Source organism: Lipophrys pholis, assembly GCF_963383615.2.
Source record: "Lipophrys pholis genome assembly, chromosome: 14".
Classification (NCBI taxonomy): Eukaryota; Metazoa; Chordata; class Actinopteri; order Blenniiformes; family Blenniidae; genus Lipophrys; species Lipophrys pholis.
The window spans coordinates 11,833,978-11,861,873 of NC_137633.1; the positions used below are offsets into that span (position 1 = coordinate 11,833,978).

The 27,896-nt window shown below is 41.7% G+C and overlaps 2 protein-coding genes across 5 annotated transcripts; one reads left to right on the top strand and one right to left on the bottom strand.

Moving 5' to 3' along the window:
* Positions 1–109: 109 nt before the first annotated feature.
* Positions 110–9,708, bottom strand: hltf (helicase-like transcription factor). Of its 3 annotated transcripts, none has more exons than XM_080480393.1 (25): positions 9,634–9,708; positions 9,200–9,383; positions 8,203–8,369; positions 7,927–8,069; positions 7,755–7,840; positions 7,357–7,428; positions 7,044–7,235; positions 5,783–5,857; positions 5,647–5,707; positions 5,491–5,533; positions 5,336–5,385; positions 5,173–5,220; positions 4,951–5,064; positions 4,733–4,824; positions 4,478–4,621; positions 4,219–4,351; positions 3,445–3,580; positions 3,019–3,198; positions 2,803–2,918; positions 2,473–2,654; positions 2,267–2,386; positions 1,815–1,927; positions 1,532–1,712; positions 980–1,060; positions 110–665 (listed from the first exon to the last, which is right to left on the bottom strand). In XM_080480393.1, exons 3-25 carry the CDS (start codon positions 8,352–8,354, stop codon positions 522–524), a joined length of 2,658 nt encoding a protein of 885 aa, XP_080336519.1. In that variant the 5' UTR covers positions 8,355–8,369; positions 9,200–9,383; positions 9,634–9,708; the 3' UTR covers positions 110–521. The 3 variants fall into 3 exon arrangements, with proteins under 3 accessions (XP_080336519.1, XP_080336518.1, XP_080336517.1); XM_080480392.1 differs by having other exon boundaries at positions 9,200–9,400; XM_080480391.1 differs by lacking the exon at positions 9,634–9,708 and having other exon boundaries at positions 9,200–9,518.
* A 1,434-nt stretch (positions 9,709–11,142) lies between these two features.
* Positions 11,143–27,645, top strand: LOC308119948 (serine/threonine-protein kinase PAK 2-like). Of its 2 annotated transcripts, XM_080480269.1 has the most exons (16): positions 11,143–11,277; positions 15,476–15,529; positions 18,595–18,785; positions 18,890–18,996; positions 20,008–20,155; positions 20,255–20,271; positions 20,384–20,494; positions 21,317–21,440; positions 21,530–21,593; positions 22,133–22,181; positions 22,793–22,905; positions 23,005–23,122; positions 23,547–23,646; positions 23,752–23,948; positions 24,814–24,951; positions 25,797–27,645. In XM_080480269.1, the coding sequence occupies exons 3-16, from the start codon at positions 18,611–18,613 to the stop codon at positions 25,881–25,883; spliced, it is 1,548 nt and encodes a 515-aa protein (XP_080336395.1). In that variant the 5' UTR covers positions 11,143–11,277; positions 15,476–15,529; positions 18,595–18,610; the 3' UTR covers positions 25,884–27,645. The 2 variants fall into 2 exon arrangements, with proteins under 2 accessions (XP_080336395.1, XP_080336396.1); XM_080480270.1 differs by lacking the exons at positions 11,143–11,277; positions 15,476–15,529 and adding an exon at positions 16,241–16,374.
* Positions 27,646–27,896: the final 251 nt, after the last annotated feature.

Genomic DNA, 27,896 nt, shown 5'->3' on the forward strand with positions numbered 1-27,896 from the left:
CTTTTATATTGTGATCATGTGGCTTTCATTTAAACTTGAGGTCTCTTGTAGAACATATTTGCTTTGAATAAGTTATGTTGGGATCTTAAACCTTAGGAAAATGGGAATATTCAACTTTGGTCCAAGGAACTGATTTTATTGAAGCTTTCATGAAACGCTGCAGTGCAGTGGTCATTTCTTTAATCACAAGATATTTACAACAGGCGGCTGTTTATCACAGGATATTACATCCAAACTAAATATTCACGAGGCAAAACCCCTTAACACAGCTTTGACTTTGATAAACTGTAAATCACATGTATAAAAGCTTTGCAGGTGGTACAGCCAACAAGAAAATAGATGTTCAAAAACAATTTACGTGAAAAAATTGACCCTTAAAATGGATCTGAGACTAATAGCTACACTTATAACAAGTGTTAAGCAATTTTTTTTTTAATGGTCTCTTCAGATATATACAAGCACAGTACAGGCATTACTCGTTTCCATCTTGCTGTGTGTGTTAAGAGTCAGCAGATGAACATTTATAGCTCCATCAGAGCTCGGATATCATCAATGCGCGATTTGGTCCTGTCGCTGTCTGTGGAGCCGAACGCCTTCTCCACCAAGTCCTGCTTCTGCCTCTGAATCTTCACCATGTTCTCCTCCACCGAATCCTTCACGATGAACTGCAGCAAAACATGCAAATACACAAGGTGTGTGTACAACACCTCTCTCCAATATGAAACAAATGGCGAGACCAGCAAAACATAGAATAGCTCATCAGCAATTTTTCAGACAAAACATCCAGTAAAAACAAGGATTTGTTTGCCTTTTTTAAATTAATTTCTTATAAAAATGGCAGTTTTATGGAATTTGTGATCCCTTGCTGTGTTAAAATGAGCCCTGGATTTTCAGTCCAGAATGGTCCAATGGACACAACTTCAAACTTTCTGTGCTCCTCTCCATGTTTAGGCAACATAACCAGCCAAAGGTTCCTGACCTTGGTGACAACGACGTCTCTCTTCTGGCCCAAACGGTGGCAGCGGTCGATGCACTGCTCTTCAGTTGCTGGGTTCCATGCCTGAGACACAAAGAGTGGATTTACTCCACAGACACACTAAAAAAAACTATTCATAATTTAACATTTCTGTCAGTTCGAATCTCCTCAGACAGGTTTCCTCTTCCTGCTTCTTGTCGGCCATGCAAATCTTGATGCAGATAATCACTCGTCATTCACGCGTAATGTTTGTCCTGCTTTACCCAACTGTGGGTCATTAGGTGGTGACTATGGTTGAAGGCAGGATACCCCTCGGACAGGTCACCAGTCCATCACATTCTCTACAGTTTGGATTCACAATAGGCACAAATGCATTTGAAAAAGAAACTAGGTCACATTCTACTTAATCCTGGCTTGAAAAAGTGATACTAAGAAGTGTACTGGTTTACTTTTGGACACAAACGGCCTGTTGCCTCATACAAAATCAGTGAACCACGTCCATGCACACCCTGATAGATGTAACACGTGCAGCTGGTTCTGAGGATGTGTGCTTACAGGGTCCATGAGGAAAACGCGAGAAGCGGCGGTTAAGTTGAGCCCCACTCCTCCGGCTTTGAGCGACAGGAGCATGATGCTGGGGCTGCCGGCTGCAGGGCTCTGGAACTCCTTAATGACTTGCGCCCTTTTCTTTTGGACCAAGGTGCCGTCCAAGCGCACGAAAGTAAAACCGTGCTCTCTGGTGGAGAGGGGAGGGAAGCGCGCATGTCAGAAAAAAAAACCATTTCAAAGAACCCAAAGACAAGCTCGCTAAATGCCTTTTGTTTGTGGACGCTGCTACCTGAGGGGAGCCTCCAGGATGGTGAGGAAGCGGGTAAACTGAGAGACGACCACGCACTTTATGCTGCTGTCTTCAGATCGCAGCCGGAGCAGGTTTCCCATGAGCGCCTGCACCTGCAGACACAAACACACTTTAAAGAAGGAACAACACGGCCCTCCAGTGGTCGTATCCAGGTCATTACCATTATTATTACTTTGATAAAATCAACATCAGAGTCAAGAATCAGGCTAAAAGACAGGATGGTGACTCCTAATTCACCTATATTATAGATGCAAACACTCTGAACTGCCTCTATGACAGCAAAATACAGCAGAGGCTCTCCGCAGGCGATATTCCTGTTACTTTTATCATTTGTAAACAACAAAACCTGAATGTCATCCTCGTTCAAATAAGTTTGGCGCAGCTAAAAAAGCTGTGTTGATTCGATGAATCACACTCGACTCGACTCTTACCTTTGAGCTCGTCCTCCACCTCCCCGAGTTTTTACCATCTTCATCTTCCATTTCCTCCTGTGGGAACTCCACCAGCTCACTGGTCTTTATCTCGCTTCGACAAAGAGGACAGCGAGCATTCTATGGCACGAACAGGAAAGATGAAGACGTCAATAATTACCCGACTGGCATCACGTTGCAGTTTAGACTACAGATAGCACGGGTACCTGCTCGGTGCTGATAACTTGTGCGATGCAGGGCCGGCAGTATACGTGGGCACAGTGTGTGATGACGGGCAGACGGACCGAGTCCAGGCACACTGAGCACTCCTCGTCGGAGCCGCTTGCCAACACCACCCGCAGCTTTTCTATCAGACGCTCCCGCAGCTCCGCCGGCGTTGCTCCAGCACCTACGGCGCAGGGTTTGTGTTTTATTACAGCATCGTATCGTTAGCCTTCAAAATTGATGCGAGATTTAATAGGAGAGACTCCGGAAAGTGAGTCCCGAATAGAGTTTTTCTCATTAAACCCATCACTGTCACAGACTTTAGGTTTTACCCAAATCTGAGAAAATCTTGGGCAGCAGGTCGGGGTGGCAGCAGTGCTGTCGGAGCCGCATCAGGATGGCGAGCACATCTGCGTAATTCTTCAACACCGTCCCTTCTGCTACATATCTAAGAACATTTACATGATTATGCAAAATGCCGCAAATACCATATAGCGACACTGATAAACTGCCATGGTGAAGTTGAGAGCAACCTCAAAAACCCCCACCTGCCGATGGTTTTTTTTCCGTCAGTGCGTGCCAGTTCGTACTCCTCCCTCTCCACCTGGCTGAGTTCCACCTGCTCCACGTACACGGTCTTCTCCGGCAGGGACACTAGGGGGCGCCCGTTCACTTTGCTGCTCTTGGTGCGCCTCAAGGTGATGCACTTCACCAGGTTTTGAAGGTTTCTACAGAGTACACGTGCATGGTTCAAATTTGTTTCTTGACGTTCCAATCATGGCACATTTTCATCAAACCACAAAGTTTCTTTGCTGAGGAAGAGGAGGTACAGAAACGCAAGATATCTTGTAGTAAATAAGTAGTAAGACCTGATCATTTGCAGCCTTTCTCAGAGGCAATTTGGGGGAATCACTGCTCTGAGCTGATATTCCTATGCAGGGTCTTTGAACTGAAATGTGCCTCTGAGGACTCACTGCAAGCCGGCTCGGTCTCCTTGAGTCACAGGCCTCTGGATCACTCTGTTCCACCACTCTTTCACATCGAAAGGCTTCAGACGAAGGAAGGCCAGCAGCATCCACAGGTCCTTCACACTGTTCTGGATCGGAGTACCTGAAGGACCAGACAAACAATTCCGCGCAAAATATGAATGATTTATTTATTCTATATAGTGACTACAGGTTCTAGGTCTTACTGATGAACTTTTTATGTGATGTTACTGCATCATTGTTTTTGGTTTATAAATATATTGAAAAGTCTGTAAAACCACCATGAATGTAATAGTACAATGTTAATTAAAAAATATCAGTCATAATGTGAAATATTTATCATGCTTTTCATCCTCACTACCAGAATTATAGCTACTGATTTAATTATTAGAACTAAGTGGATGTCTCCAAACCAAGTTACTAAATCAAAATGTAGCCTTTGGATACATTTCATGTTAAAACACAATAAGTAATACGGTAATCGCAGTTTTAAAAATAGATGCCAGGTTTGAATGCGATTAAAATGCCCTTTATTCATATCACAGGAATGTGTTTCAAAGAATGAGGGCTGCATGTTATCCATGGGGCCACCAGTTTCCCATGTATACTCTAAATATGTATATAGATGTATATTTATACAAATTTTTTTTAGTGCAGTATTGGCCATGGTGTACCCAGGCTAGAACCCTCAGCATCGTCCACTATCAGCTCAGATCTCAGTGTCATTTTTCACATGTTCACTAGTGTAAAGGTGTTTAATACCTGAGAGAATCCAGCGCCTGTGAGCTTTCAGCTGGAGCACGGCCTTACTCATTTGTGCGTTTGGGTTTCTTATGACGTGACCTTCATCCAAGACGACCCTCAGCCAGTTAATGCCGTGAAGAGGACTCTTATTCTGAAAGAACATTTTAACACTTTTTCTCAAGAGACCCGACGTTCATTTGCCGCATAGACGATCATCCCCCGTTTATCTTCAACCCCTCGCTCCTCAACAAGCCTCTTGGTTCTCCCGTCCACTCACCCCAAAGTCTGCAGAGACGACATTGTAGGTGGTGATCACCACGTCCTGCGAGGACAGAAACTTCTGGCTCTTGTTGCGGTCGCTACCGTAGTAAAGATACACGTTGACCTTCACGTTAGCGTGCATGTGTTGCTCGAATTGATCCTGCAGGCAGGAAAAAAATAAATAAAAAAGTAGAACAAGATTATAAACATGTCACAAATTTCTTCTCACATTTATTGCCCAGGTGTGCGACAATTGTATTTCCTCTCTTACCAGCCAGTTGCTGAGCACAGACAGCGGGCAGATGATGAGAGTCGTTCTGGCTGAAAGCTCTTCTGTGCTTTCAGTGACGGACGATTCAACAGCTGAGCAAAACAAAAACACACGGAAACATCTCCATCAAAGTCTACATTTCTTTTAGAAATTATAAACCCAATTTATAAAAGAACAAAAAGAAGGACACCAAATAAATATATGCCGTTGGGACTCACTCTGTGTCGGATTTGCACCCTTAGTAGTTTTCTTCATCTTTTTGGCGACTGTGTTTGATGTTGAACCGCTCAGCGCTGCAGCGAAGTCCAGATCGTCGAGCAATACTGGAGCCGCTTCATGAAGAACATAGAGAGAGAGGGATTAGTTCATCTTATCATGATACATCAGCGGTTTGGAATTAGGACATCAACATGCACTCAGATAAATCGCTGGTTTGTTACCTTTAATGAGCTTCCGTTTGGCGGGTTTCATCTTTTCTTTGCTTGTATCTGCAAGCGGAAATGTAACAAAGGTTTCTATGAGTCACAAAGCACTTATACAGAATACAAAAACAGCAGATAATCAGGACCAACATCAAAGATGTACACGACAATTGGCTCTTACTATTATCTGACTCGTCTGCTATCCCCACATCTGGAACATCAGCGGTCACACTGCCCCATGCAAAAAAAAATAAAAGATAGGTCAATGAGATAGATGAGAAAAAGCTAAATGACATATCAAAAAACATGGCAATCAATACAATACACCTTACTTACCGGTCTGAGCAGGATGATCCACTTTGTGTATCGATTCCTCCTCCTGAAACAAAGCCGCCACATTGCTTCATCTTTCCACCGAACCTCACAAAACAGGTTTACCATCAAGAACGTCACACCACGGGCCACAACCAACGTGTCATAAAGTGAGATTACCTTCTGGCTTGGAGTCCCCGTGAGGTCTGTTTTTAGCTTTAAATGGTGAAGTCCGTTTCTCCTGCACGCACGTAAACACACACTTTGTCATCAGTGAGCCGAATGCATTCATACAGCATATAACTGGAATACTTACACTTTCATTCACAGGCAGTGGCTTTCCTTCGTGGAAGTTAGTGAGGATCAGGGCGATGGTTGTCAGAGTTTTACCCTGAGAAGCAGAGCGAGTGGTTGGTAACGTATAAGAGACGGTGCATAGATACTGAAAACAGCAGCCCTGACAGTCTGACATTATTTACAAATGGTATCCGCTGCTTGGCTGCACATGTGGATGACTCATCAGTACAATCAAGATGTTTGCAGTCAACGCATCAAATAGAGAGTCTGCAGTTTGGGGTTGGGAGTTTTGTGTATAATCATCACTACAGACTAGTGTTGTTCAGCCAAGTTGTACCGCTCAGACAGGAAGGTTAAATCTAAACCAAAAAATACTCTTATTAAAGGGTATGTGTGTACAAGTAAGAGTGTAATTTTACCTGAAAAGCACAGTTTGCCCAGTATAAATTAAATTCCGTAAAATGCCATTTGTTCACTCTTAAGGATTTTGAATTCGTAGTCATACCCTTTGAGTTGCATTTTTGCAGCCATTACACTAAATTCCTACATCGACATTTGCAACCAAGAAATTATCATAGTGTCAATTGTTTGCGCTTGTCAAAAGAAATTTACTTTGAATGTTATTTTGTCCAGGAGCCACTTATACTTTGAGCAGCTTTTCAGAAGAATACTCTGTGCTGTTATTTAAGTAGTTTAACAACAGCACGTTCACTTGGATTTCAGTACATACTAAGCACTGCTACAGTGTTTGTACCAGTTTTCAGTACTCTTTCCATCTGTGATTGGCTTTATCTGCAGCCACTGTCAAAAATGACAGGCCAACCTGGTGAAAAGCACAATCGGTATAAACAGAAGTATGGCTGAGCCGAGTCTACACTGTGGCTGTGCAGACCGAGAAACATCAACTTAATAGTTTACCAATCCAAGTGCAAACATTTTAAGAGTGTTTATTTAAGAATTGCTGTGGCTGCAGTAATTGTTGGATCTGCTCTTATTGGCTGAACTGATCTTTGTTTTTTTTTAACTTCTTTTGGATCATGACGCTGAATTCTTTAAGAACTTAAAACGATCAATTGACTAATGTTTTTGGAAGTTTAATCACTGATCACAATGTTTTTTTTATTTCATATGCAAAGTGGTGTAATGGTTTGCATTCCAGCATGTTTGGATAGAGCGGTTTATAATCTGAATTAATCTTTAAGTATTTACAGTTTCACCATAAACTGTTTTAGCTTGGAAGCTCCTTGTAATCTTAACTTGGAGAACGACTGGGTACTGACCAGCCCCATGTCATCTGCCAGTATTCCTCCTCGGACCCTCTCCGGTACTTCTTTGGCAGAGAAACCTGTGACACTATTGTAGTACAGCTCGCCTCTCTTCTCCCAGAACGGTGGCAGAGCAGACTTGTTTTCGCGAGCACACATCCACGAAAGTGCCTGCTTCTGGTGAGGCAGGAGGGGAGTACATACAGACTGCGAGACACAGATTGAGACTGTCAGGAGAATATCCAGTTCAAGATTTGGTTATTTGCTGAATCTACGTCACAATCAGTATCAACAAAATCTGACCAAATTGAAAAGATCCAATACATGCCTGGGCCGCTTCTTTCTCGCCGTCTTTACTCTCCATCAACCCTTCAAACAGGTCATCAAACGCATTCTTCAGCTGAATGAAGCAAATAGAGTTATTTAAATTTAAATAAAAAACGGTTTGATAATTGATGTTATGTCAGAGACTGTGTTCACATCAGACAAATATCTAATGCTACTTAAAAAGACAGTATTGATATCTGTGAAACATTAAAAAAACCCTATTGTATTTAGATCTTACCACTTTTGTTATTCTATTCCAAGTATTGCAGCAAACTACTGCACAGTACAGTGACGTGGATTAGAAACTGTTGTTTTCCATGAAAACTAATGAACATTAAATGTTTGCTATAACAATAACAGAGTCTGACACATGACATCAACATCCATCATCTACTTTACCTCCTCTGCTGTCAGTGGGATCGTCACACCTTTTTTGAATGAAAGCGCTTGTGCACCTGTACTACTGTACGATGCTGGATTCACACCTGAAATCAAACACAAGCTGGTTACTGAAATAGTCAGCAAACAAGAAGGTTCGCTTGTTTTTCAACTTTTAACACGTTGAGTGTACCGGATTGTGCGATTCCAGTGGGGTTTAGTTTATATCCCCGAAGAGCCATCAGCTCAGTCACAGACTTTCTCTTCTCTTCTTGCCCCCAGAACGAGAGCGTCACAGGCATAGTGAAGCTATTTTTAGTACCAGAGTACACCACCCTGAATTAAAAGAATGTAATATTATAGCAATTAACAACAAAAGCATATAAATTGAGAAAGTAAATCTTAAATGGAGACATTTTTTTTTTTTTGCAACTCGCTGTGCATATTTAGTGTTGGAGGAGCGTCTCACCCCTCTACTTTAGCCAGGTTGTTGTCCATGACATACGCCATAGCTGCAGCCAGCTCCTTCTTGATGTGTCCTACTTGATTGCCATAAATATTGGCGACCATCACAGCATTACGGTCGTATTGATTCTGAGGCTCCCGCACTAAGCCGACCATCTCCCCCCGGTTCACCTGATGGGAGAATTAAAAAAAAAAAAAAAAAAAAAAGGAGATGTAGGATTATATCAGTGAAGTTGAGAGTTAGCGTCCTCGCCTCATATGGAGACGGTCCCCCACTTCAAGTAGAGGCCCAGGTTGGGAAACAGTGGTGGTAGGTGCCTGTGGGCATTCTCCTCTGTAATTAAATGCTGTATCTTATATTTAAATATTGTGCATTGATTACAATAGGAGGTAATTTTCCAAAGCAATGAAGCTAAATTGCAAAGACTCTTTATAGTTATTAAAAAAATGTGGTGGGACAGCATCTGTTCAAACCAAAGAGTTCCTTCATGCTGTGAGGTAACAGTGCTGACACTCGCACCACCCATAGTGAATTATGACAATGTCTTGCATATTATTTTGCTTTTCCTTGTGAAATCAGGGCACTAGGACTTTAGTTTTCAACCTCTTTTCCCTGAAACCCTCCCCAAGATTGCCATTAGAGAGTCTGTGAAGCCAAACACTGGTAGACCGAGAAAATGGGAGCAATTTCGGGTTCGGTGTCTTGCTCAAGGACACTTCCTCATGTGGACAGGTGCAGCTGGATTCCCCAGCTGCACCTTTTTAAAAAAAAATGCTCTCAGCTCTCTGTGAACTTTCGAAAAGACTGTTAAACACAGCATAATCAAGGGTTTCAGTTGAGATTGATGACAACAGAAAGGGAATTTTAGGCTTTCATTGAGGTTTGTAAACCTAATATGACAAGATGAGGGCAGGCAGTGCGTAAAGCCCTGTGATCTAGCAGACTCCAGGTTGGTGACCACTGTAGAAGAGAAATCAAGGTGACCCATATCCGTGCTCACCACTCCTGTGTAGTATCTGAGGCCCACCACCGTCCCCCGCAAGTGGCCAAACAGCACGCTGCCGTCCGCCTCCGGCTCCTCGGACGCTGCAGCTCTGATGGCCTGCGACAGAGTCTCCGCATCGGCTTCATGTCGATCCGCGAAGAGGTCCGCCTCCCTGTGCCTGCTCCAGCTGAACCTCCATCTGCGAGCAAACATCATCTCCGGGAGACACAACAACACAGGCATTTCGGCGGGGATAACAAATAAAGAGGGCAGAGTGAAGCTGGGGTGAATGAGACGCGCTCAGCAGCACTGGACATGCCCTCACACAACTCTTCATAACACTGGCGAGCAAACACTGCTACTCCGTCTCGCGTTGTGTCATAATAAATTACACATGTTTGCACAGAAAAGCGTCTGAACGTGACATAGACACATACAGTTTCATTTACCATCGGTTTCTCAGACAGAGGTGTGGCGGTTTGGCAGTTCTGTTGCTCCTGCTGATGTTTGAACTACTTCTCAACGCCGTTCACACGATAATGGTTAATGTAGTGCTTCCGGTCCGTACCTTCAAAATAAAAAGCCACTTGTAACAAAGCTGCTGTTTCTTTTGGACATTTGAAAAAAATTATTTAAAACTTTTTAGGAATATGAAAATATATATATATATATATATTAAAAAAAGATCAAACAGCTTTTAGAACACAGATTCAGTTTATTGTAGTATTACAAAGTGTGATAATACATTTATCGCCCTGATTAAATAGTTCATTGTTGAGTATTTGAGCTGCCTGAAAATACTCAAATGTATTGACCAGTGGCATGGAATGATTGTTATTATCCTGACCAACAACTGGGGGCGCGGTGTCCACGTGGTTAACACTCATGATCCATTCCATTAACTTAACTTAACTTAACTTAACTTAACTTAACTGAAGGATGATGAATGTGATCATATTTTCGCAGATTTTTAAATGTGTCAGAATAATGGGCATCACGACCAAGGGATCTCTGCTGTGCCGAAGACCAATGTAAATCTTCCTTCTTCCAAACCACTTTATCCTGTGGAGGGTGGTGGGGCGCCGGAGCCAATCCCAGCTGACTATGGGTGAGGGCAGGATACAGCCTGGACGGGTCACTAGTCCATCACATACTGTGCCAAAAACAGAGAGACAAACAACTACACACACACTCACATTCACACCTAGGGGTGATTTAGGGTCACCAGTTAACCTCACATGCAGGTTTTTGAACTGTGGCAGTGAACTGAAGTACCCAGGGGAAACCCACAAACACACAGGGAGAACATGCAATCCTCTCACAGAAAGGCCCAGCTGGTGTTAAGCCAACGTTTAGTTTTGTTTAGTTTTGTTTGTTTTACTGTATTTTATAAAAGAATGTATCATTGAAATTGGCTTTGTGTTGAGGTTGTAGTAATTTTCAGTCATAATTGTTTGGTTTTGCATTAATGTAGATGTTTACATCACATACACTCTGCTACAACAAAGAACATCTTTAAAGTCTAACGCTTAATGTTATTATGACACTATTTTAGATGAAATCAGGTTGTTTGTAGCCCCTGAACTAAAATGTGTTTAACACATGAATTTAAGTTTATTTTAAGTCTATTTTAGTTCATTATCGTGTAAAAAAAAAAGGGGGGGGGCGCTTCGTATTATTCTGAAATGACAGTGTGTCTTTTCTCGCCTTGTCTCCGTACATTTGCTCACTTGTCTGCGCAGAAACTCAAGAGACGCCAGTGCGCAGCTATGCGCGCGACTCCGACTTGACCAATGAGCGGTGCTACGGAAGCCGAGAGGGTCTCCGACTCGCTGCGCTCTTTGCTACGACGTTCCGCTTCCTCTCCAGCAGGTTCCTCCCCGGGCCGGACCACCAAACGCTCTCTGGGGGGAAAGAGAGATTAAAGTGCTGCATGTTTAAATACTTTATCACTTTTTTAAAGACGCAGGGCGTTTGGGAAACCACAGTGGCGAATCTAGGCGTCAAACGGACTCAGAATAAGCAGAAACGGGGCGGAGTTTGGATAGTTTGGCCGGAGTGCGGTTGTTTTTTTCTGCGGTTCACAACAACCGGTGAGTTATGATCAGCCCATTCAACACACTGCGCCTCTGTCCTCACAGATGTTGGTTTTATTCCAAATAGTTTGAGTTATTGTTAGCATTTTTTGGGGGGGGGGGGGGGGGGGGGCTGTATAACATTTCTTCAGTCACCATGAGGAAGACATTTTTTTTTCTCCCTTCTATGAAAGTCCAGCAGAGTGAAGCTCCCTGTGTTGGTGGTACAGACTGTGGCTCACTTTGTTTTTACTCCCAACACTGTGATCCAAATGCACAGGAACTCTTGTGTACTCTTACTACCCACTGGTGAAGACAGTTCTGTTGTGTGTACACAAGTAGAGCGACTGTCAGATGGCTCAAAATGTCCACAAATAACAAGTAAAAGTAGCACATACTCCAGTAAAAGTGCTTTTCAAACACCTTAAGTTACATTTACTTGTATAAAACTTCAATATATTAACTAATAAATACAGCATAGGAATGTGGCAAACCCATTTAAAGGAGACATATCATGCTTTTAAATCCTTCCTTTTTACATATAAATCATACAGTTGTGGTCTATACAACGCGAAACTGCAATGCTTGGGTCTGAATTCCTCATTATTAGAGCTCCACAGGCCCCTTTTCAACCCCTTTTCTGATGCGCTTCTGAGAGCAACTCGTTTTGGGGCGGTCTCTTCAAATGCAAATGAGACACTTCATACCCCGCCTCCTCTCCAGGTTGCAGAGGTCACACTCGGTTCAACGTCACCCTGTTCGGCCATCTTTGTAGTTTGATAGAACAGATACAATTATCTAGCGGCGCAGAAACTTTATATTCACACATTATTTACAAAATGTCAACAACGGAAGATTTGTCCATCCAGCCATACATGTTGGAGCCAGAGTCGGACCCGGCGGAGCGAGATGAAAATGACGATGATGCACCTACAGAACAACGTCTTCATATGGATGTAACGCAATGGTGTGTTACTATATTTACACTAACTTCTCCATCCATGCCCACTACTACAATACTGCCTGTATTACAACGACTATTTAACACAGAAGTTACATTATAATCTAAAACGAGCACACAGCGCTAACATATGAAGACGGTGCAACTGCTAATGCTAACAAAACAATGACAGGGACGTCTTATCATCACACTTTTTAGCGTTATATACAGCTTACCGAAGTGCTCTGTTCGTCGTCTCCATAGATAGAAGGAACTGACCGCTCAATCAGACCAAGTCTTTCGGCAAATCCTTCTTTATACTGGCGGAGGTTGCTGAAGCAGTCGTCCTTAAAGTGATTCGCGCACACAAAAATGACCTTACCCACAGATGTGGGTACATTTCTGTGAAAAATAAAACTCAACCAGGCACTTCGAAAAGGTTCTGATGCTGGGAGACGGTGTAACGAAGCTTGTGGGTTACTACATCCAACAACCGAACATTTCGACTTATCCTCTCGTAACTTCGGTTGGACTACAAAATCGCAGCGAGAAACAAAAATGGCGGATTGCTCGAAACGTCGATGTCCTAATTTGGCAGTTCCGCTGAGAATACTGTGACGTCATTGTTCAAAAAACGTAATAGAGAATAGAAAAATCGAAACCGATCGCAAAATATGACCAAAACAGAATATAAAGATATCAACGGAGCACCTGAAGAGACTACTTTGAACTTTTCTGTACTTCTAAACACTCTAAATATACACCAAAATGCATTTAAGGGCTAAAAAAGTGGATTTAGCATGATATGTCCCCTTTAAAGCAGTGATATCCTAAACTGATCATGAAGTTTGGATGATAATTCAAATTGTGGACACATTCAGTGGTGAAACAGATCACACGTATGAGTAAAAAGTACTCTTGGAAATCATGAAAAACAGTTATAGTAATGTAGTATTTGTGATTTGTTACATCCAGCCCTGTTAGTACCATGTGATGTGCATCCTAAACATGTGATCATAGCCCCTGGCATCTGGGCTACATGCTCTATAACGTAGATCATAGCTGTTTTGGTGAAATATGATGTAGGCCGTCACTTTAAGTTACACTTTGGGCTAATTCAGAATTCTTTAAATCTTTAATTTTAAAACTTCACTACAGCCGCTGCTCATTGTGAACAATTCCACTTCACTGAAAACAGACAAGTCATGTCCCTGAACATGCATTGCTATCCGGATTAATTCTTTAATATGAGAGCTTCTTAATGTTATTTCTGACTAAAATCTGAAGAAAAAAACATGTTTACTCCAGGGAAATCGGTTAAATATTTTAGTTGGTCCTGGTTGACAGAATGTACATTTTTTCAATAGATTTTAAATGATGGAAGCTACTTCATGGTAATGATAATGTAAAAAACAAACAATTGTTTGACAGTTTTTTGTTTGTCGTTCTATGTTTAGTTAAAGAACTGACAGATAACGAAGCGACTCCAAATGAAACCTAATTTTATTGGACCCTTATCACAATCCGTTTATTAAATTGTGAACAAACATCCACCCGTCTTCTATTATGCTTCTTCCTATGAGGGTCATAGTGGGGCTGGAGACAATCCTAGTTTACAGTGGGGTGAAAAGCATGACAGATCCCAGACAGGTAATCCGTCCATACAAACAGAAAAGAAAGACAGTCACGTACAATTTCATTCACTTTCAGGTAAATTATTTAAAAAATAGCAGGTCATTACTGGTTTCATTGTGTTAGCCATAAAGTCATTTCTCTCAACTTTTGGCAGTATCGGTCATTCATTTAATTTTATTTCTCTGTGGAAATGCAATACACGAAACCTTTCTTTGTGTTTTGAGCAGGGGATAAAAAATTTTTTAAAAAAAGAAGAAATAAAAAAAAAAAAAAAAAAAGACTGTGAGTCTGGATCAGTTTTCTGTACCTGTTCCAGGATTCCAGGCTGATCGTTGTGATCAGTCAAGATGTTGACACAGGGCCCAGGCTACTGTTTGAATAACAGGATAAGGTGCTCATGGTAGGCGTGCAGCTGGATAGTGTTTGTGCTCCACTGGCTGCCGCCCCCGTGATCACACAGGGGTACTGTAGTAGCTTGATAAAACGTGTGTGTGTGTGTGTGTGTACATTTGTACTGTCTGAATGTGCGTTCTCGCGTCTAACTGCTTTCTGTCTCTGTGTCGCTGAATGAAAAGAGGTGGAAGTAGGCTGTGTTTAGCGTGTCGGCTTCATCACTCCTTCCAGGAAGTCCTCCACAGAATTTCCTTTTATAGAAGCCGAATACAAAAGGCTTGTTGTCTGCTTCCTGTAAACAGCTCGACGGTCGCGCTTGCCACGCTCTGGTTGGCTCGGGGAGTTCCAGGATGAGGAAGCGGGCTTCCCTTGACGGTGGCCAGCCGAGGGAATAGAAAGTGTTCTGGTGCAACGGAGGAGTGAAAAATGAGGAATCGAAATTCTGACAGACACAGCCACAGGACTAGCACTCAGACGCAGAGCTATGAGACGAGAGTTTTGGGCCGACTGCCTGTAAAACAGTGTGGTTTGCGAACATACTGTTTTGAATGGAAAGAATGAACATTTCCACCGAGCTGAAATGAAATCTGTCCTTCACACTAATGAATATTTGCAAATTCAGTAATGATCAGAATACTTGTGATGATCATTCTGGCCAGTATCGTGCAGCCGTAGGTAGGATACAAGTAATCTGTGGTGATTCCCGAGGGAAATAAAAAAATCTGGGTGCTGATGAATCCATATCTCCAGGTCTGTGGAGCGGCTTTCTGGCTTTGTTCGTCTGCCAGTTGTTTGTGAATTGTAGATAAAGGTTGACTTTCAGCAGCCGACAATGGCGGTAACTCTGTGCTGAATGAGTGGAATTTAATGTGCATAACTCAGAGTTTATGTGGCATTATTGGCTTATCACCAGTTGATCATAGAGTAAACAAAGAAACACCAACTGATTTTTCACCTGTGGCCAATTTATTATTGAAAAACTTGATTTACTGCAGCCTGAGTTCAGATACTCCATAAGGTGCTGGGGCTTTTCTTAGCTTTCTCTTAGTTTTCTTTGACCACATGATGAACTAGCAGGCCTGTTGTTGTATACTGAGCCTGCTGCTCTACTCCACCCCCCCCCCTCAAACCAAGTGTGGATAAAGTGCTAACAGAAAATGAAAAGAGACATTTCTGATTGTTGTCGATTTCATATCACATCCCTCCCGTTCTCTGGCTGAAAATGTCTTTTCTTTGTTGCTGCTGTAGGAACACAGACAAAGGCTAAACGGATAAAACTATACAGAGACAACTTTAAGAAAGGTAGGTTATGTCTTCTTTATTGGGTTCAGTACATCCAAGTGAAAAGCTGCCGGATTATGTTCCTACAATCTGTGTTTTCAATGCAAAATCATCACAATCATACATGTAAAATTGAACCTTTTTCTCCAGGATGATTTTTTTTCTTTCTTTCTTCCAAAACCCCGGCTCTGCATTACTGAAGGGACGACCATAAGCTTGTGTGTTAAGATGTGATCTGAGCAGATTATTAATCATGGCAGTAATACCAGGGTGTGGGCAGTTGTTCAAACACGAGCCTGCAGCATGTAGCGTTGACGTGTGCACCTGCCCGCCCTCTGCTCCGTGAGCTGCTTACCTCCGAGATGTTGATGTTCACACAGTTGAGTCTGTGTTGGCTGCGGGGAGGGAATGTGTCTGAGGGCTGAGGCCTGCGTGGGGCTTATGGGTGTGTGTGTGTGTGTGTGTGATGAAAGGGGGAACACACCCAGCCTTAGCTTCAGCCTCGCAGCTATGAAATTCCTTCTGAGAGACAACTTGTCTCAGCCTCGCCAGCTGGTACCCAACACACACACACACACACACACACACACACAGTCTAGGAAAATGCACATCGAGGCTGGACTGCAGCTAATTTTATCCTGTCGGGGCAAGAGTACACTTGTCCCATCCAGAGTTGCTGAGGAATGAGGCAGCCTGCTTAGACCTGCCCCGAAGAGGGTGAGTTGGAAGAAAGAGGGGTAACGGCACAGTGCGAGCTAAGTAGATAAACTGAGCGCCACGTTAACGGTGCACCTAGGCGCTGGGGATCAAACTCTGTCATCGTTTGCCTGGTCTTCTGTGAGACGCACAGAAGAAGCAACAAACAGGTGAGTGTGTCTCTGGTTTGATGCTTTATGTTTATGGGGCTTTTGCCCCACGAGAAGGTTTGAAGGACAATGTGATTTTTTCAAAGCTCACATTTAAATACTTTTAGCCTCGTGCTGATGTGTTTGCAGTTTGGGGACTTTTGACAAGGCAGTAGTGTGTGTGTGTGTGCGTGTGTGCGTGTGTGCGTGTGTGCGTGTGTGCGTGCGTGCGTGCGTGCGTGCGTGCGAGAATCGTAATGGAGATCAGGCCTGATGTTTGAAGACAGTCGGTGCATTTCTTATCCAGACTGGGTCAGATCTTGAACACAGGAGGAGGTTTACAGCTAAAGTAGGGGTGATAGACTTGCCTACTAAAAAGAGACCCACAAACACTCAAGCTGTGTCATCCGGAAGTGAGGAAACCTTTGTTTGCGTCCTGTTTCCTCCGTGATGTCACCAAGAATGCAGGCTGCAGCTCACTGCCAATCAAACTGCTTGCTCTGCAAATCTGGTAGAAGTTGGTTGTTTTTTTGTTTTTTTTTTGAGGTGGATGGTTTTCGTGTGTGTGCGTGTCTGTCTGTCTCTCTCTCTCTCTCTCTGTGTGTGTGTATGTCCGTGTCTACAAGTTCAGTGTTCACCATATTAGGGTAATGGATTAAACTCAAGAGTTTCTGCTAACTGTGGAGAGAAGCACTCAAATTAAGAGCAAACAGAAATGTCAACATGTGGAAAGAGTACTGTTACATTGGACTCAATTAGAAATGAAGGCATCGCTGGTAAATAAGCTCTAAAGTACAAATTATCCTCCTCAAAAACGTCAATCTGCATTTAATTGCGTTGTCATTTGCAATCAATTATTTCGATTTAACTTATTAAAGTGTCTCTGTGTAAAGCAGATTTGTCCAATAAACAACAGAGTGTATAAGTACCATGTTGTGGTCAACAAATGTGCAATAAAGTAGGGATTTCCTCTATTGAAGTATTTAACATATTGAACATAAAATAAAGAGTTAGAATTGTTGTTATCAAGTATTAGTAAATATATTCAATATAAAAGCATCCAAAGGTTAAAAACAGTAATGTGAGCCTTTGTATTTTGCTCTTTCCACCTCTGCTTTGTGCATTAATATGTTCAGTGCAAACAAATGTAAGCATTGCATTGACACAGTCATTTTGTTTTATAGTGATGAAATCCAAGTCGAGATACGTTTGTCATGAGACATAAAAAGCATCAGATGACAAAGAAGCACTTTCAAGCATAACTCGGTGTTACCTGATGTTTCCACTTCTGCTTATTCTAGATCACGCTGCAATGACAGGTTTACTTTTATGTATCCGTTCTAACTTTTACCTTTTGTTGTGTCATGGCTGTCAAGTATAAAATACCCTTAAATGTATGCAATAGGTGTGTCTTTCTTAATGTATGTTTAATTCATTCATATTGATATGGTTATCATGTTACCTTCTGGGGCTACTGCAGCAGTTGTCTGACCTTCCTGTTTCTATATGAGCATTTAGAAATATCAGTGAAACCCTTTACCTAAAAGTCTAACATTGTTGTTACTCTCATAAGAGTGACAACCGAAAGGTCAGAAGATGAATGACAAGTTTAAAGTTCCGTTTTTGAGCCGGCTAGTTAACAAGAAAAGGATCTGCAGTGATGATCTCCAACCAAATGTAATGAAGTAGATGTGTGATACAAAGTGAGACGGGATAGGAGTAGTTCAAGTACTTAACTGCAATAATTCCTAATGTATTGCCTCTTTCTCGACTTCATTGTGTTTCTGAGCTTTCGGCCACACAGTTTTAGTCTTATTATTATCAAGAACTTCTTCATTCGTTCCTCTTCCTTTAACTCTCATTGTCAGTACTATTCTCAGTCTCTCTCCTCTCACTCCTTTCCTTCCTCATTCATTTGGAACCATGACTGGTAAATTGTCAACGAGACTCAACACGTCACTTTGCCCATTCAGCGTTGCTTCCTGTTTGCGCTCTGTTCCTTGTACTCCAACACTCCGTTGCTGATCTTAGGCTTGTGCCATGGATGGATTTGTTTGCTCAGTGCAAGTTTTTGTTTGTCGTTTCTTGCCGGTTTAAGATGATTGACTTTTTGGTTGTTTTTTTTAAGTTGGGACACGTGCTTTGAACTGAAACTTGAGAAAACAGGAAGAACGGTGGTTTTGCATGCAGCGATGCGATCTGAACTCTCCTGATTCGGCGCATGTTATTCCGACCCTGCAGGTGAACGTGTGTGTAGATGTGTGACAGCGGATTGTGTGAGGACAAGCCCCCCGCCCCCCCTGTCAGGATGAGTAGCCAAGGAGGAGCCAAGGACCCCCAGTCAGCCAATCACAGCTCGCGGCCGCTGCCGTCTGTCCCGGAGGAGAGAAAGTCCAGAAACAAGATCATCTCCATGTTCGCGCCCGAGAAAGGTGAGAGTCGAGGACAATGCACGTACGACGGGATCGACCCCTTAAACAATGTGAAATGTCCTGCGTGAAGTAAAATGAACTTCGCATTTGAAATGTATCTGCAGGAGGTCGGAAGAAGGACCGGGACAAGGACAGGCCGGAAATCTCTTCCCCCTCTGACTTTGAACACACTATTCACGTGGGCTTTGATGCTGTCACCGGAGAATTCACTGTACGTATCTTAAGTGTGTGTGTGTGTGTGTGTGTGTGTGTGTGTGTGTGTGTGTGTGTGTGTGTGTGTGTGTGTGTGTGTGTGTGTGTGTGTGTGTGTGTGTGTGTGTGTGTGTGTGTGTGTGTGTGTGTGTGTGTGTGTGTGTGTGTGTGTGTGTGTGTGTGTGTGTGTGTGTGTGTCCGCCTTATTTATCCACTGGTGTTGCTCCTTTGAAATTGACACCAGCTGGTAAACCTGTTTGTTTATTGTCTTGCTGAGATCTGAATGAGAACGTTGAGCTCATATCATGGAGTTTGGACTCCAAAAATGTGCAGTTGTCATTAAGCTTTTTGCCTATAAATCATTTGAACCATGTACATGATTAAGTTGACGATGTTCCTCGTTGCTCTGAGGATTTATGGAAATTTCATCCGACAATTATAAAAAATGAGCCAAGTAGCACTTTTGTCGCAAAGCACTCTGGAGTAATCAAAAAAATGAAGAAAGTCACACATCAGAGATTCATTTCTGTCGCAGGCCCCACGTTATTATATAATCCTGATTTAAAAACCCAGCTTTGTTTTTTAGTTTTTAGCTTTTCTACCCTGTGGAATATTTAGTGCTGCAGTCAGGATGCGAGTTGGTATTCCATAGAAAATGTTACGCTGAATCAACTTGAATCTGGAGGGATTTCCTGCTTTGTGTTCCTGCAAGATACTATAGAGTCATTAATACAGTGACCAATTACACAGACTGTATCTTCGCATAACAATTGTGCCTAATTGTGCAAGTTTACTGTGTGTCAGACCTGTATTTTCATTTCAAGTCCACATGAGAAGAATGACAACAAAGTTAAATATGAATTATGTGTGTTTAGTGTCACACTTGTTGGATCTGATGGTTTCAAAAGATTTTGAGATCTTTTTGATTGACCGCAAGCTGATTTCATTTACAGACACATATGTGAGTGTGTGGGTGTGAGTGTGTGTGTGTGTGTTTTTTAATCTTGCGTTTGTCCATCTGTGTGTCCAGGGCATGCCGGAGCAGTGGGCTCGTCTCCTCCAGACCTCCAACATCAGCAAGTCGGAGCAGAAACAGAATCCCCAAGCCGTCCTCGACATTCTCAAGTTCTACGACTCCACCAGTGGAAAACAGAAATACCTCAGCTTTTCCGCCTCGGGTCAGTTCCTCTTTTCTCTCTCCACATAAATCAAACTTCAGTTTTGTAGCCGTGCGGACTGTTCTGACATTTTGTCCGGTATTACTTTGAACCCTCCAGATAAAGAGTCACAATCGGTGAGTAGCTCTATTCTTTATTGCTCCATTTCATTTTGTAACTGGAGCGTTATCCCATTGAGCAATATGCAACCGTCTTGTTCTTTAATGCATGCATGTCTTTCTGTTGCAGCCAGGCAAACAGGGTACTACAACTTCTCCATCACGCAAGGATGGTGATGACGATGATGACGATGATACTCCGCCTCCAGTTGTGGCGCCTCGACCAGAACATACAAAATCGGTGAGTTAAGAAACTGAAGCTTTTATTTTGTTCAGTCTATTTTTTTTCGTTAAAAGAACTGATTGTCCAGCTGTGTCTAAAAGAATTCTGAATAAAATGAAACAGGGTTTTTTGTTTTCCCTGTAATTTAATGCAAACAATGAAGCTGTATTACACGTGTTTATTTATTCTTTATATTTGATGACAAGTTATGAAAATTAAAGATATATTGTCCTAAAATTAGTGCTGTCAAAAAAAAACGACACGTTAATTCAATTAATTAATTTCAAAACATTTAACTGGTTAAAAAACGAATTAATGCAGTTTTGTTTACTTTTTTTATTCCCATACTGGTGCAGCACCCCGGCTGCAGAGCAGCAGAATAGCGAGCCACAATGGGATGATATTAAGGGGGAAAGTTTCACTTTAAAAATTTGCCTAATGGCTGTGAGAGACAGCGAAACTGAAAGTCAATAGCAAACTTTGTGAATCTGAATTTAAGGTCCACAGAAGTAATTCTGCACCGCAAAACAGCTGGTTGCCCTGTTGGTTCACTTTATGTTTTTAAGCAAAGAAATGCCCGACAAAACAGTCCATGTTTTACTATTTTTGCTTTTTATTCTTTTCTTTTTTTAGATGCAGCTGTACTGACTGAGCTTTAGGACTTTTATCGATTTTGTTGTTTATAGTTACTTCCAGGTCAATAAAGGAAAACGAAGTCAATTCGTTCATCAGTAGTTCATAACAGCAGCCAGACAAGAAGAAAAATGTCCACTGCACGTCAGCGTTTTCTCCAGATTTATTGAAACAAATAGAAATGAGTCTTTCTTGCTCTTATGTCAGGTGTACACAAGGTCCGTGATCGACCCGATCCCGGCTCCGGAGGTGGACGGAGCCTCGAAGGCAGCTGACAAACAAAAAAAGAAAGGAGGCAAGATGACTGACGAGGAGATCATGGACAAACTGAGTACGTAAAAAGCATGAAATGCAGGCAGAAGCAGAGCTTTCTATTTGCTTCTCTCTGGAGTGAATCACATTCATTTGACTAATTCCTAGGAACAATTGTCAGTATTGGAGATCCGAAGAAGAAGTACACTCGCTATGAAAAGATTGGCCAAGGGTGAGTAAGATGGAGCTTTGTCACTTGGGCTGTATTTTATGCTGTTAGGTCTTTTAAAAAAAAAATAAAGTGAAAATTGGTTGACATAGAATAGATGTTTATTGCCATTTTCACAGACTCAAAACAGTGTATGTGCATTGCTATCCTCAGATGTCTAAAAGTATACACAGACTTACAAAAATATACAGAATGAACAATAAGATACAGATGAAGAGAATTCCGCTGTGGCGCACGGATGCTTAATAAAGTATTTAAGATGTTAATCCACACAGTATCATACTTTTATCCATAAAAACGTCATCAAAGGCCGCACATTATCATGGTTACCAGGCTTGTTTGAGGTTATTAAACTGAAAACTATCTCCCAGGCGTGAATGTGAGTGTGTCTGTTTGTTCTGCGATGGACTGGCCTTGCCTTCGCCCACAGCCAGCCGAGATCTGCTCCTGCGACCACGAGTTGGATAAACTGGCACTGAAGTAGGATGAATGGAGGAACCTCATTTTAACTCATCTCTTTTCTTTCTTTTTCTAACTTCCAGGGCTTCGGGCACCGTTTACACAGCCATAGATGTCGCAACAGGACAAGAGGTGAGTGCAACGTTTGTGTGGGGGGTGGAGCAGGCAGGTGTAGAATATTTTACCAGATAGTTTCTGATGTTAGAAGCATGAGATGAATCCACTGTCCTGGATTAAATTCCATTTAATTTGTGTAGTGCCAAATACAACACAGCCATCGCAAGGTACACTTGCAGAGAAAAAGCATTCCAGAATGGATTCTCAATAATTGTTGATACATCTGAGTCAGATGTGTTTCACCACTGCTTCTCTGGCAAGAAAACAAATCTGAATCTTTTCAGTTTGACGTACCTGCAGTCACCAGACCTTTAAAGTATTCCCACAGTTTAAACCGGCTGCATTGTAATCGAATTGGCTGTCATTTCACAGACTGTATCAGATTGTAATATTAATGATTGTGATAGTTTGAGCTCCATTTTATCCCATGAAAGGTGCTTTTCAAATAATCTTATCTTATTAAGAACAAGAAAATACATATACAGTATGGGGGAACTCTTTTAACTTTGTGTAGTGTAATAATAACTATCCATCATGTAATATTCACATATTAAGACATTGTGAAAGAGTGAAAGACAATACAGTCCTTGAGGAGCGGAACGTTCACAAGCTGCTGTGTCCTGCAGGTGGCCATCAAACAGATCAACCTGCAGAAACAGCCAAAGAAAGAACTCATCATCAATGAGATCTTGGTCATGAAGGAGATGAAGAACCCCAACATTGTCAACTTCCTGGATAGGTGAGGCAATCTGAAATACATTATTGTTTTTTTCTAATACGGTCAGCTGTGGGGTCGACGACAGTATGAATGCAAGTGTGTTGTGTGTGACTGTTTCAGCTTCCTGGTGGGAGACGAGCTCTTCGTGGTGATGGAGTATCTGGCTGGCGGCTCGCTGACCGACGTTGTGACGGAGACGTGCATGGACGAGGCTCAGATCGCCGCAGTCTGCAGAGAGGTCAGAGTTCAGATCAGTGGTTAACGGAACGTAAAACTCTGTCAAAGTACATTTGTACGTATCGAGCGAGCGTGCTTTTATACCATTTATACACATTTTCAGTGTATGTTTTCATGTTTACATAAATTCATATTTTCATATGTATTTTCTGAAAAGTTTATTTGCAACAAGCAAGAAAAACAATTATCAGGAATTGGCTCAAAGTAAACTTCCATTAGTGACGCACACGCAATAATGTAAAATACCCAAAAGCGTGTTTATGTGAGTGTTTTATTGTTTATTGGACTGATGCTGAAGTCAACAGGAAACATGTGTACTCTGCAAAAAATACAAGTGCAAAGGTTATTTAAAAAGATGGCAGTGTGGATGCAGGGTTCTAATTTTGAGATTTAACTCTTTAAGTTCTCCTCCTCGTTGCTCTCAGGTGCTTCAGGCTCTGGAGTTTCTTCATGCAAACCAGGTCATCCACAGAGACATCAAGAGCGACAACGTCCTGCTGGGGATGGATGGATCGGTCAAACTCAGTGAGGGAGAGCGCACGCACGCACACACGCACGCACACACACACACACGTTTCTTTTAAAAAGAATGATTTCATATCAAACTTTTTCTTCCCTCTCTCTTCGCAGCTGACTTTGGCTTCTGTGCTCAGATCACTCCTGAGCAGAGCAAGCGCAGCACAATGGTTGGGACTCCTTACTGGATGGCTCCTGAAGTGGTGACCAGGAAAGCTTATGGACCGAAAGTGGACATCTGGTCTCTGGGGATTATGGCTATAGAGATGGTGGAGGGAGAGCCTCCGTATCTGAACGAGAACCCTCTCAGGGTGAGTGTGCGCTGGCGAAACGCACGTCTGTGTGTTGAGGTCTGCTTGACCTCGCATACTTACCATACTCAAAGAGATTCATTATACAGAAACTACAGCTGTGGTTGATCTGGTACACAGAGTTGTAGGGGAATCCAGTCGCCACTTTACCAACTTGAATGTATTCAAGATTCACTGGTTCATGTCATCAGTAAGATCCAGCAGATTGTAGGAGGTTTTCTACCTGAATAACATTGAAAGGACCCATTGGTATTACTTAACGATAACAACATAGTCCTTTCTTTGTGTTTTAAATATGAGCAAGAATCAAACTCGTTTAAGCTTAACAATATAGGACGCTTGTTAATTTGTGAGTGAATAAAGGCCCAAAAACACACTTCCTCCTGGGAAATTTGTTCCTCTTCTTCTTCTTTAAACCCTCACCAATAGTAGAACCGAAAATAAATTCCATTCAAACTCAAGTAGACATGGAAAAGGAGGAAATACTCATATTTCCGACGGTGGAGGCAGCGTTGATCCATATCTCAGACTACAGTCATGGATAAAGGAAAAGTTTAAAGTATCAGTGTTCCTGAGTCACTAAACTACATCAACAGGTAAAGGTGGTAAAATATCTTCTTAGTGAATTTCTAACTTTCAGAATCTTTTCCTCTAGTGCCACCGCGTGGCTCACTAATATATTTTAGCAAACATTAAAATGACTGTTTGTTGTTGTTGTTTTTATCGATGTTGTTCTGTTATTTTTTTTTATATATTCATTTACGATTCTTTTCCAAAATGTATTTCCCTTTTTTAAAAGATATTTTTATGTGGCATTATTATTGCCTATGATGATTTTCTAACCGTGTCCTTCTTCTGGTTTCAGGCGCTCTATTTAATCGCCACCAATGGGACTCCTGAGCTGCAGAGCCCAGAGAAGCTGTCTCCTATCTTCAGGTCCTTCCTGTCTCGTTGTTTGGAGATGGACGTGGAGAAACGAGGCTCAGGCAGAGAACTGCTGCAGGTACAACAACCCTTCACTCCCATTTTGATAGATTTAAACATCTTTAACCAAGAACCCGATAATGCATCACCAGTTTTTTATCTCGTGTTTTGTTTAAGTTCCTTCATTTTGTGACGCTATAGTGTGATTGTGCTTCAAGATATAATATATATACATATACATATAGTATATTGTAGTAGTTTTGGCATTTTTTAAATGAAATCAATAACGTAATAAGATATTTGATCCAATAGTGTGATTGCAGTCATAAGTTATAAATTATGGTATTGAAGTCGCATTAAAGAAAAGCTTTCAATGTGTATAAATGCAGCCATTAATGTAATAATACATAAACAAGGCTGTATTTCTTTGAAAAAAAAGCTTTATTTTTTCAGGTTTTCTGTAGTTTTCCTATGAATGTGTCATTCACGATACCTATTTTTCACAACATTCATTCATTGAGGATAGATATTTTGCTAGATTCAGTTAAACAGTTTGACTATTTTATTACATTATTGGCAAGTTATTATATTCAGGTTGCCCAAAATTACTGTTTTTTGCCATTATTACATGATGCATTGTTAAAAGGGGCCATCAACTATTTTGATTCCGAGAACTACTTCTGCCAGTAGTATGAAGGGCTACTTTCAAATACTTCCTGACTTATTAGTCACAGATGATATTTGTGCAGATCACTTTTCTAGAACATGGCCTGATGGCTACCCACAAGGCCCCTGTGGACTACCAGGTGCCCGCTGCATTAGTTCCCCTCTGCTTCAGTTCAACCTCTTGTGCCCCTGTGATCTCAATATGTTTCTAAAGATTTAACTTCATGCTCTGACTCATAACATTTCCTCTTTTTGTAGCATCCATTCCTGAAGCTGGCCAAGCCTCTGTCCAGCCTCACCCCGCTCATCCTGGCCGCCAAAGAGGCCATGAGGAGCAACCGCTAAGCCTCGGTCTCTCAAGCTTTTACTGCTCTACCTTCTGATGACTATCAGCCTCTTGCTTGTGTTTGTTTTTTTTGTTTTTAAAGGTGACATATTGCTGCTCAATTCCTCCCATATTCATCCCACCTTAGTGTCTTGTTTCCAAACTGCATGCAGCTATAGTGCAGTGCTTCCCAGCCTATTTATTTCCATCCCAGGTTGGGAACCACTGCCATAATGCGTCCTCTGTCTGTTGCCGCAACAGCGTTTTAGTGTCGTCTCTGTTGACACTGGTTATCAGGACTGGAATATTACTGGTATTTATGACACTTTGCACACAACAAGATGAGATGATAACCTCAACTTGTTGTGTGCAAAGTGTTTCACAGCTTGAAGTGTCTCTCAACACCTGCAAAAAGCCATTAATATTGGGGGGAAAATGAACAAATTCTTTGGAACAGACCAGGAAGGGAAACTTTTTTTAAGTAATAAATTCACTCCTTATCTACTCAATGAGTGGTTGAGATGTATCTGGATGACCAATAAGTTCCATATGTGTGAACACAGACAGGAAAGAAATGCCATTCTGCACAGAAATACGTTCTATTTTTAACAGTTTCTTCCGACTTTCAGGTGCTGCTTTGGGCTTGTTACTTTGCTTTTTTTTTCCCCCTCAGTTTTTCTGACTTGAACCGTCATGTTTGTCGTCGTCCTTACAGACTCATCCGTACGACTTTTGCAGCTGGTTCCTGTAGCCGCTGTTGTTAACTGTGTTCAGTGACATTTTTGAATGAGGAATGAAAAGCTATAGTGTCCTCCAGCTGTGCAGGGTTACAGCCTCAAGATCCCACAGTGGAGTCTTTGTGTGGCGCAGTAGCCACGCCAGTGTTTTCATTTCCCCCCGTATTTCACAGAAAATCAAGCCATTCCAGCTTAAGGTGGAAATTAAGTATTGGTGTTTTTATTTGATTTTTTTCCCAAAATTTTTTAGTAGATTTCTTTTGTACAAGAGACTTTTTTTAAAATGCCTGTATTGGTGGAGTCTTCTGCCTCCATGTGGCAGTTGAAGGTATTGCCAGGAACAAAAACACAGGGCTTTGACTTTATAAAACCTCTGCTATCCAAACCTTTGTAGTTTATTCTACAAGCTATGCAAACCAGTCGTGCTTTTAGAATTATGTGCCTGAAAACTACAATTCTCTCAGTATGATGTGTCGCCGGTATGCTGTGTTTGTCTTTAGCTGTGCCTTTTGCTGTAAGCGCAACACAAATACTGTATGACATCGTCTGTTTGAATGTGTTAAACTGGAGGAGGAAGATTTTGTATATTATGTAATGTCCTGTATTTTTTAACAGCATTTTTATGTATATCATTGTTTTATATTTGTAACTAACAAAACAAAAGGAGAAGAATGATATTTTTTTTTTAATACATTTTTAATGTATCAGTTCATCATTGGTTCTCTAAATTGTCAAATTATAGACTTAAAACCATATTAGTTGGTAATTATGAAACCCCCTCAGAGGTAAGCAGTTTTAGGATAGAATTGTACTTTTGAACCTGCTCGGAGTATCAAATCACTTAGGTTCCTGCGTCACTTTGCAGATGGTTGAGACAATCAGTGGTGGGAAATAAAATGTGCGTCGTTTTGTGGCTTTTGATCAGATCACACATTCCAGTTATGTCATCGAGGCGTTTGAAGTGAATATCTTGTTTTACCATGAAACCAAAATGGCATCAAGTCAAATCCATACAGCCTGTAACTTATTATTAAAGGTGGACCTGAACAAGTTGTGTCAATTATTTAGATTTATAGCTGAACTGCTGAATGTTTCTACTGATCACAGAAGAGCTCTGCAATTAGGCCAAGAATTCATTGAACAGGCATTTCTGTTTCCTCCACACACTGACACATTACACCTCACAAATATAGGCATTATCAAATGTTAAAACTTGAATTTTTTTATTTAATCATATATATATATATATGTATACTAACCCCTGCCATTGTAGATATCTACTACAATGGCACTATC